Source organism: Electrophorus electricus, chromosome 18 (genome assembly GCF_013358815.1).
Source record: "Electrophorus electricus isolate fEleEle1 chromosome 18, fEleEle1.pri, whole genome shotgun sequence".
Classification (NCBI taxonomy): domain Eukaryota; kingdom Metazoa; phylum Chordata; class Actinopteri; order Gymnotiformes; family Gymnotidae; genus Electrophorus; species Electrophorus electricus.
This window is the reverse complement of record NC_049552.1, coordinates 15,115,598-15,127,017: the sequence shown is the minus strand read 5'-3', so window position 1 is coordinate 15,127,017 and position 11,420 is coordinate 15,115,598. Positions and strand designations below refer to the sequence as shown.

The window sequence follows — 11,420 nt, the reverse complement described above, 5'->3', positions numbered from 1 at the left end:
CAACTGTGTCGGCTGAGTTTAGTTATTTCCCAAACACCATGATACCTGAACTCAAGAGTATTGGCTAATGGAGTACTGACCCTTTCCACTACTCTATTGTTCATCAATTCAAAATGCATGTAAACCTGACTGGAACTGCCTGAGGGAGAGCTGTATACCCCACTCAAAAGGAAGCAAAACACTATTACTAGTGCGACTCAGTTGTTATTATGCAGTGTATACCCTCTGTTGTGATAAATTCATATATTTTATATAGCACTTTTTATGACATCACAAAGCATATCACTTATTTTTTGTAGCAGTCACAAAGCAGCTTTACATATGGCTAGGGCTAAGTGCCTAAGTGTGCCACAGGAGCTTTACAGTGGCTGGGAGAAACTCCATATGTGTGAGGCAGAAATCTTGAGAGAAACCAGGACTCATCCACATCAGAAAAACACAAAAATTGGGGAATTAACATTTCTGTCAGTATTCTGAAACCACAAAACAAAAATGGCATTGCTAACATCTTGAGTTGTAGAAAGAGTGCATGTCATAAGCAGTAGCCCAGATGTACAAAGAGTTAGCGAGTCTGGATTCGACAATTGAATGAGTCCCATCTGGTGCCAAGACAACTGAGAAAGATACAAAAGTGTGTAAAAGCAGAGAGTGGACATTAGAGTATCTGTGGTGAATGATGGCTTCAGAAACTTATTGCAGAACATGAGAGAATACAGTATAGAATTGCATGTTGGGAGAACTACCAGGATAGAGTATAATCAACAAATAAAAACTGCATAAGAAGATAACTAATCTAGTGTTAATGGGCAAGATTTTCTTCAACTCAGATTTACACATCTAACACATAACCTTTGAAAGGTCTGATAAATAGGAGGCAGCAGGTGGGGCTAGAAAAACAAGTCACAGTTAAACTCTCACTACTGTAGTACTACCATGCTGTGTGTTTTCACCTCAAGCTATACACCGGTGACTGCATTTCCAAGGAACAGTCTGTCAAAATCTTGAAGAACAGTGATGAGTCTGCTTACAGGAAGAAAGTCAACCAACTCATTTGGAAGTTTGAATAGTGTCCTGTGCAGCCACAGCCACTTTCTGTTGAACACACAGAAGACTAGAGATGGTGAGGGGTGGTGGTGAGGTGAATTTCACTACCGGCCTCTTTCTGAGGCAGCCGAAGAACTTAAACCTGCCACGGGCCCTGATGATCCAGGCCTACACAGCAATTATAGAGTGCATCAGCATGTCATCAATAAGTAGCTGGTTTGAATCTCACAAACACGAACCAAACTCCAACACAATCAAGACAACAGAGAGGATCATCTGACGTAGCCCTCCAGCTCTTCAGGATGTGCACTGCTGGGTCATGAAGCGTGCTGGCAAGTTCAATTATTCCCTCTGGTTGCTGGTAGCCACTTTCCCCTGGTAGAATAATTAGGGCCATCAAATCGGCACAACCATACATGCAAACAGTGTGGTCCCCAGAGCTGTAGCATTCATTAATACCTAGCTGTCTAAATTTGACCATCCAAACCTCAGCCCTATAGTCCAAGCTGTGGCTATACCACCTCTGCACAATAAAACTGTAAAAATATCAAATTGAACATATGAAGCTGTAATATCCTGTAAATAATAGTTTATTTCCATATTTTGCTCAGAACCACTTATATCTGTCTTATTCTCTTTATTTTGTGTTCCTTGGTTAAACGCCATCTTTCTAGTAGCAAACCACTAAGGTAAATTTCTCATGTGTAACATACTTGGCAAAAGAAAAAGATTCAGATTCTGATCAGGCTACTGACAACCATGTCAGCAAAAGCACAGAGAGCCATTCACAAATAGAGAGCTGCAGTGCATATGTGTATGAATGAATGAGTGGTTTTCATTTTAGAATGTATGGCCAACCCCTGATCTGTTTAATAAACACAGTATCGATGCTGAGTACAAAATACCCAAATATGAGATCAGAGCAAAACTACTTAATACTCCATCTTTTAAGTAATTATGTAATGTGTCCACAGGGTTACTGACATACGTATTATAATAAACTCCCCAGTCTGTTTGAAAAGTTTGTATTAAAATACATTTCTTTAAGGCTTTCTTATTAGCTTTCAGAGTAGAAACTGCAAATTGCTTTATGCTTTCTTAAAATGTGTTTGTTTTTTAAACAAAATACATTTGTTTAAATGATGGAGGGTGAGAGAAACTAACACACTTCCTGAGAGGAAACCAGAAGAGTATAATCTTTTTACCACATGTACCAGTTGGCTTATCGTCTTTCCTACTCATGCAAACTCTTTTGAGTGGTTTTTGAACAGGCATTGTTCACTGTGTCTTTACGGGTCCACAGTGATCAAATCCAACATTAGGCCCCTACAGAAACTCAGCTCTCTCAAGACCTGAGTACTCTTTTTTTACATTAAAAAGTCTGGTGGAAGAAATGTCCAAAAGATACATTTACTCGCTGTCTTTCAGTATCATCAACAGTTTTAAAATAGTCTAGAAGCAAAGTAGTCTTGAGCCTCTTTTTTGAACAACGATAGAAAAATTTCAAATATTCCTTTCTCAAGAAAACTCACTAAAAACATGATTTACTCTATATTCAGTTATAATGAACTCAATCAAATCTAAAAATGTTCACATGAGGTATACATGTCTGACTTTTCGGCTCATAGCACAAACACAGCACTTTCATCAACTACAAAACTGGTTTGGTCTGTGAGGCATTGATCTAAATTGCTTCTGGAATGGCCATGGAACGGCATATTGTTGCACATGGAAATTATGCATCTAAGTGTCTTGTTTTGCCTAGTGGAGTCCCTCAGTGTTCGATACTGGGACCAGCTCTATTTAATCTATGCATGCTCCAGGATACTACCAGGATAATTAATAAATACATTTTCTGCCATCAGTATTTGGATGAAACAGCTGTGAATACCCCTAGCTACAGACCTTTGAAGGTCCCTGTTTGAGTGTCTAGAGCAGGGGTTCTCCACCTTTTCCATCTCATGGCCCACCTATTTCTGACCAGAAACCATAATGGCTCACAAGAAAACAAAACTCAACTTTTGATGTAAAATTATTTTTGTCCTTTATTTTTCTAAGTGCTGACACTGAAAATTGAGAATTAGGGCCTTGACAATAGCTTAAAATAGTGTCTTTGTTAAAAGTTCTTCGCCGGCTTTGCCACAAGAGTAGGGTGTTTGGTCTCAAGATGCCTCTTTAATTTTGAAGGTTTTAGTGCTTCATTTGGAAGATTCAAACAACACTCTATACTCTGGGCTTTTAGGTGCGCATCATCACCTCTTCCCTGTGTAATTACATATTTGATGTAGTCTGCTTTTTCTGAGGAACAGTGTCATCATTCTTTCTTTAGGAAACAAGCTGCATCGTTTCAAATTGATGACATTTAATTTGCCTTGAGTTACTTCTGCAATATTTTTGTGTTTTCTATTAATGTTTATATAACATTTTTACTTTGAACATGATAGATCTCTTCATTGTTACTAAATAAAACTAATAATTGTTACTATAATACTAAATAATTTTTTTCACTTAACTTTTATTGATTAAAGTGCCATTACCAGCCCACTATGGACTACTGCCTCCCCTGATGATGGGTCCAGCGCCCACAGGTTGAGAAGCCCTAGTCTAGAGGATGTTAAATCATGGATGTTGCACAGTCTTCTGTAACTAAACAGAGACAAAACAAAGATCTTTATTTTTGAGAATAGTAGATGTAGAAATGTTGCACTGGTACAGTTAGAGACTGATGCAGTTGTTTTCAAACATGCATTCTGTCACCTGAGAAATATATCTAAGGTCCATGACATTCTCTCAAAATCTGACAGCAATAAACTTATTCCTGATTTTTTCCCTGACAGATTTGGATTACTGTAACACTTGACTTTCTGGCCTACCAAACAACCATGTCTGGCTTGCAGAGTGCAAAGTTCTGTGGTGAGAATTTTGACATCTTTGACATTGAGTGAGCATGTTACAACAGTTCTCAGATTCCTGTACTGGCCTGTGTCTTTAAAACAAGAAGCAACAATTAGCTGAGAAAAACATGAGGCTTAAATACACAGGTAATTAAGAGACGAGATTCATGTGAAGACAATAATGGGTAGAGATATACAAAACACGAGGCCAGCGAGGGAACTAAACTAAGTAAAGAGCACATGGTGCATGTTCTGTGTGAACCATGGCATGGTCATACCCATTTACCCGACTAAAGAGAGGTGACGGTCTTTTCTTATTATTGTCCTAAACTGTGGAATTCCCTTACTATCAAAATGAGTGCTCTTGAAAATTGCAAAATATTTACAAGGCAAGTTATTATTTATCAACTTAGATTTTATTAATCCTGTATCTTCTGCTGTATTTTATTCCTTGTTTTATATTTTGTCTTTTTTTATCTTAATGTATTTACATTTTTTTGTTCTTTGTTCTGCACTCCACAGTGGACATGTCGCTACACATATGCTAGACCAACACTACTGTAGTTAATCAGCATATTGGTTCTGTTCCAGCCACAATTCAAATGATTACAAATGGGAAAATGTTTAGCTTCCACTAAGCATTTTGTGCAGAAACTAAACCTCAATATCTGCTCATTCAGTACACATAAAAGTTTCACCAAACAGATAAAACAAACATACAGAAGAGCTTCTGTCCTTTCCTTTACTGCTAACACACACTTAGTTTACAAACTGCATAAAGCATTCGGTACATTTAAAAAATGTCCTGCATTTAGTAATCAGTAGATACCATGTCCATGATCTGATGTTAAGTGCTGCTTGACCTCCTCCCATTTGAATGACTTTTTAGTGATATGCTCTCTTGCAATAGCAAATTTTTATGACCATGGTTACAGCCGATAAGAAGTCTTTACAAAATACATGACAAATTCTTAATTTACTAAATCCACTTAGTTTACTTTTAATTGTTATTAATATCCATTAAAGGAGTAATGTTACAGACTTCTAACCTTCATTATTCTTATTCACAAAAGACAGAAGATCCTCAAAGTACAAATAGTGAATAACTCTTGCCCAAAGAAACTTATTGTAATAAATAATATTATTACTCAATTTAAAAAATAATATTTGCGTTAAAAAATATAGGCACTTGCTTCATGTAGGCATTTGCTTCATGAACATGTGTTTAGAGGGAGGGTTATTGTTTAGTTCTGATTCACGGTGGGGTTGGGGGATACCACAGTGATTCATTTCTGCACCACCCTCGTACAAAAACTTGACGTCCTGTCAAATTGTCAAACTGCCTGTATTCCACAGGGTTTAAAAGACACTTTGCAAGATACAGCCCTAACATATCATAAATGCGTGATTTATTTAAGCATTTCTATCATACTTCTTTAAAGTGTTTTTTGGCATTTTACTCTAACCTTTCTCAAGAACATTCACAATTAATTACAGGACCACACAAACCAGGGGGTCTTCAAAGATGAATGTAAGTATGAATGTAAAACTTGACATGTTGTAATTAACTACAAAATAGGCATAATTGTATAAATTTCAGTGTTTGTAAATGTTATAGTGAGGACATTGTTAATAATGTTTTTAGCTACTGGAGAAATCTTAGCACTTGAGTTAATATCTTGGCCAAGTGACGCAAGGGATTTTGTATGGGTATTTATCACAGTGGATTGGAGTACCACAGTGGCACAGTTCTCATTAAGCCCTGTACAAAATATCTAAACTCTGTTTTTCTTATTGAAAGTGGAAATAAAACAAGTGAGACGTAAAATAAGTGACAGACCTGCTGGACAATCACAGCTGGATGAATATTGGACTTATTTCTATATTTTTGTTGGATTTTTTGGTTTTTGTTGAAGCCAAATGTACATGCTGGCACATGGACAATATGAAAGAAACGCAACTGAAGAGCTTCAGCATGACTGCAAACTTGGATTATTTTATTGGGTATCACTTAAATAGTATCAAGATTGGTGACTGGAGTCTTGCTATACACACAAAGACTATTGCTATTACCAAGAGATAGACATAAAGACTATTGTTATTACCAAGGGATATTATTAAAGGCTTGAATGATGTGCCGAGTTAATCTTTGGAAAACCCATCAAACTCACAGTCAAACCAAGTAAGTAAACTATCTCATTATAATTTAAAACTTGTTTCACCTCTGTACCTTTGCCTAAACTTTATTCGGGATTAATTGTGAGTACCATCTAAGGATTATCAAAATACCGCTTTGTGTTTTGATAATCCTTGATTCTGAGCTAATCTTGAGTGACACTTTTTGCAAGCCTTATTATGGCAGTGCTTAATACTGATCCCTTGGTCTTTGGAAAGCCAATATCACTTCATGTTCAACCAAGTAAGTAGCTTTCTAATTTCTTTCTTGAAAGCAGAGTGAAAGAATATGAAACTTTGAGAAAATACATTTCATTAGTTTAATTTGTGAAAGTATGTCCATGTTCAGTGTTCTTGCTAAGATGTGATCATTGTAGAGTGATTTGAGCTCAGTTCTCTGGAGAGAATTATATGTAATTATCTTTAGATGGTCTCTTGTCTTTGATTCCAGATATTTTCTAATTCAGTGTTGGAATGATTTTGCAGAATATTTGTTGTTTTTACTTTGAATGGAATTTGAATACAAGCAAAAAATTAATTCAAAGGAAGTACTGAACTAAGAGTTAAAAAAATATAATTTAACTTGCCAAATGTGTTTCCAGTTGTTGTCTGTTAGTAACTGAACTGTCAGGGAATGTGGAATATAAACGGCCGTGGCCCAATGCATGATGAGCATCAAGTTCTTTCTTGTTGCTGGGTGAATAATGTCAAAATTCATAGTATCAGTTGGACCCGATGTTTGGTTAAGACAGAATCCAAACAGAACTCCTCTGGAGAGTGATTTATGCTAAAATGTTTTCAAATACTACTACTACTACTACTAATAATAATAATAATAACACTACTACTAATAGTATTAACAATATGTGCAGCATTCAAATTGTACCTTTGTAGCAAAAAGTGCGTTATTTCAATAATACTGTATAAAGTTAGTTTTGTGATTCAGTTTTAGTATTCAATTTTAGTTATGTACTACTGTTACTTAAGAAGATGAAATTACTAGATGCCACAAGAACATATCTTCCATGTCATTCTTCTGTACTGATCACTTTTTACTATCTGATATGAAATTGCATTACTTTTTTAAAAATGTGCTCTTGCATATATGTACGTATACTGCTACAGTTGTAGGAAAAATTTAGAACTAACTAAAAGTTCATTGGACTAACCATTGGACTAACCAAGAGAAAGCTTCATATATATATATATGAGTGTGTAGATCAGTTCTTTTTCTGTTTCCTAAGTTTATTGGTGCCAAAGCAACTGATAATGCTGGTAAAACTAGTAATAGATATGTCATTAATACAATGTCCATTAGTATTAAATGCCTTGCCAATGATGATGTTCTGATGGTCCAGAGGTGTTCAACAAACTGATCAGCAAGCATTCTCTTGGTTAGTCCAATGTTATGTCTTGTCTAATATGTTAGTCCAATGTTATGTCTTGTCTAATATGTTAGTCCAGTGTAATATGTATTGTCTAATATGTTAGTCCAATGTTATGTCTTGTCTAATATGCAAGTGCAATGTAATATGTCTTGTCTAATATGTAAGTGCAATGTAATATGTCTTGTCTAATATGTTAGTCCAATATTATGTCTTGTCTAATATGTTAGTCCAATGTTATGTCTTGTCTAATATGTTAGTCCAGTGTAATATGTATTGTCTAATATGTTAGTCCAATGTTATGTCTTGTCTAATATGTTAGTCCAATGTAATATGTCTTGTCTAATATGTTAGTCCAATGTTATGTCTTGTCTAATATGTTAGTCCAATGTTATGTCTTGTCTAATATGTAAGTGCAATGTAATATGTCTTGTCTAATATGTTAGTCCAATATTATGTCTTGTCTAATATGTTAGTCCAATATTATGTCTTGTCTAATATGTTAGTCCAATGTTATATCTTGAAAGTCATAAGGGTAGAAAACTCCTGCAGTGATGCATGAGGAGCAATGGGTGATGACAATTGATCCTTTTGTGCCAGTTTTTTAGTGGCTGTATTAATAAATCCTTGTATGTTGGACCCTGTGTGTGTGTGTGTGTGTGTGTGTGTGTGTGTGTGTGTGTGTGTGTGTGTGTGTGTGTGTGTGTGTGTGTGTGTGTGTGTGCACATGTGTGTGTTTCCAGTGCCAAGTCATTTTAATGCTAATGGTCTACACACTCTGAACTTTGCATTCCCATGGAAGGAATGTTATGAATTAAACATGTACGTTTTCTAATATACAGTATAAGCTTTCTTCTAACATATAGCATAAGCGATTATATTAGTTTATATATATATATATATATATATATATATATATATATATATATATATATATATATATATATATATATATATATATATATATATATAAACTGATAAAAGTTTTATAAGCCACAGATGCAGAAATAATTTTTTTTTGTGTATGTTGCTGAGGTTGTTGTTAAGATTGATCCCCTTATAATGTTAAAAACAAATGTAAAAAACAACATTTAAAGCAGTTGTATCAAAGAAACCCTGAACGTAAACAAATAGCAGCACAAAACAAATTGTGTTTAATAATACAAGCACATTTATAAAATTCTGCAATCAAACATTTTGTTGCCTCAGATTTTAAATAGATTAAATTGGACTTCTTCCCTAAACTTGACTGTATCTGTAGTGTCTTATCAGCTTTGTAAACACATTCCTAGTTGCTGTCTTCTAACGATCCGGTAAAAGAATAACTTGGAATTTGCTGGTGCTGAATTATACAACAAGGAAGCGTAGTGAAGAACATTCACACTTTGTCACAGTTAGTGAAGCTTCTCCAAGTGCTAGATTTACAGGGATGGAGTACAGGTACCATTTATGTCTGGGGTTGTCAGTGCATCTAAAATGGTTTGATGCACTTCCCATGTTTTTCATGATTTAGATTTTTGTCTTCATCTCAAATTATTAGTTCGGAAATCTGACGGATTTTGAGACTTCCTGACCGATGAGTTCTAAATACAAGTGTCAGTTTCTCACACAGATGGTGGTGATCTTCAAAATAGGGGACTTGTATATGTAATATAAAAATGGCTTTGCATCTGAGCCATTTTAGGTTTACATTTAAGGTTGAGAATATCTTCCTGTTCATATAATTTTGCTAAAGTATAGTACATATTTGTAATGCAGAAGAAAAGATTCATTTTCAAATTTCAGATTCTAATGCCAGTAGGGCAATGTTGATTGTTTTTCAGTGCCCTTGAGTATGCGTTAGAGTATACAAACATGAACCATAAGAATTCTGTTTTCTCCTCTCCAGAGTCCAAGTTGGAACCACCTGTTCTGTCAATTTTGACACCTTCTAAGTCAAGTGACGTTCTAAAGGTGTGTCTGGCAGCAGGGTTTGCGCCTAAGGAAGGGGTCATGAAGCTGACCTTGCCAGGCAATAAGCCCCCTATTCATCACAACATCTCCAATGCTGTGCTGTCCAAAAAGGGGGTCTATTACTTTGCTGGATTTTCCAAGGATGACATTGAAAAATGCCAATTTCAAGACAAGGAAACTAGTAAGATAGATAAAGATAAGCATTTCTGCTTTAACAATAAACCTTTGGGAAATATTCTTATTAGATATGCAGTGTGTTTTGGCTAAATGTTTATGAAACTGGGATTTCTCTCCCAGGTAAACCAGCGGAAGCTGCATCTACCTGTGACCCCTCTAACATTACAAACAGTAACAGTAGCCCGACCTACGAAATCACTGGTGAGTAATGAGTTGAATAATTCTGAATACATACAAATAACCATAGCACTCACATATAAATGTGTAGCTGTAGAAAACAACATAACAATATTTATAAAATGAACTCAGGTCATCTGAGTAAGTGGTTCATTTAACTTCTTTCTTGTACAGATGACCCAAAAAGAAACACAATGACCCTGATTGTGACAGGTCTCAGACTTCTTCTGGCTAAGGCTGTTGCAGTAAATGTAATGATGACAATCAAAGCATTTCTTATCTAAAGGATAAGTTACATTAATTGCCTGTAATCGTCTTATCGTCTTGTGTTTCTGAGGTTTTCAAATAGTAGTGTACATATATAACAAAATATTTGGTTTATATATATATATATATATATATATATATATATATATATATATATATATATATATATATATTTATAAAGCTTAGCATCAACATTTTGTGCTTTAATTAATTTTCCTCTATTATATAGTTATGTTAATAGTTTTTGTGTAACATTTAAATGTAAGATGCATACATGTAAGGTGCAACATTAACAAAAACTTACTTCAACAATAAAGCTACAGTGCGTATAAAGTGCCGTTTTCTGAGTGCTTGTCTTAACCACAGGTTTAACAGCACACACCTTTCCGAGGCTAAGTGCAAACCTCATTCTCAGATACACATCTGCTGCACATCCTGGTTTCTAAGACCCCCTCCTCTCAGTTTCATAACTACTCACAGGCCTTGCGTGAGTGCAAAGTCTGCAACGGAAAGATTAAGAAATTGGTGCATGTCTGTATGGTATACTAGTTTTCCTACTAGTTTACCTCAAGTTAAATGGCTGCAATGTATTGTTTTGAACTGTGACGACTGTAATCTAATACTCCTGCTACTTCTGCCTTTAACAATTGCCTGTTTTAATTTAAATTCATATTATGCAGGATTCTGTATTACTGGGGTTTCTAACCAGAGATAATACAAAGACCTCATTACTGAATTATACAATGAGGGAAACATTAGTCAGATTAAATACTACCTATAAATATATATATTTTTACACTAAAATTAGAATTAAAAAGGCATTTAAAACACGAACATATGGGGATTATAATACCGGATCACAATATTGTATATAAAATCGTTGATGGAATTAGCAGAATGTGATGTGATGTCAGGTCATTAGAACATTGCAATTTCCTGTAAGTTACAGTTTTAAATATCATTGCTTTGAGCCTCCATATCTGTCAAAGTCTGTAAAGTAGCATATTTAAGGAAAAGCTACACTAATATTTTAGAAACAAAAATTATAAGGTGTAGTATTTATTGAATTCTTGGATTTTTGTAAAATCTTAAGGGGGTAAATCATTTAGGGTGAAGCAGATAAGATGAGAAAAAAGGCTAATTATCTCTACTTTTATTATGTAATCCCCTCTTTTATTATGTAATCCCTACTTTATTTTATGAAGCCTTTAAACTTGATGCATTTAGCTCAGTTCATGCAGACATCATGCAGAAATTAGGTTTCATAAAGAACATGTTGTGGGTCTATAGTCTAGGACTTTGGAGATGTACAGGCTTCTAAAGGACTGACTATGATACACAGAGTCAA

The 11,420-nt window shown here is 35.0% G+C and overlaps 1 protein-coding gene across 2 annotated transcripts; it reads left to right on the top strand.

Moving 5' to 3' along the window:
- Positions 1-6,141: 6,141 nt before the first annotated feature.
- LOC118242936 lies at positions 6,142-10,177 on the top strand. 2 transcript variants are annotated; one of them, XM_035536029.1, is made up of 4 exons: positions 6,142-6,357; positions 9,387-9,632; positions 9,749-9,829; positions 9,980-10,177. In XM_035536029.1, exons 1-4 carry the CDS (start codon positions 6,294-6,296, stop codon positions 10,087-10,089), a joined length of 501 nt encoding a protein of 166 aa, XP_035391922.1. In that variant the 5' UTR covers positions 6,142-6,293; the 3' UTR covers positions 10,090-10,177. The 2 variants fall into 2 exon arrangements, with proteins under 2 accessions (XP_035391922.1, XP_035391921.1); XM_035536028.1 differs by having other exon boundaries at positions 6,145-6,357; positions 9,387-9,647.
- Positions 10,178-11,420: the final 1,243 nt, after the last annotated feature.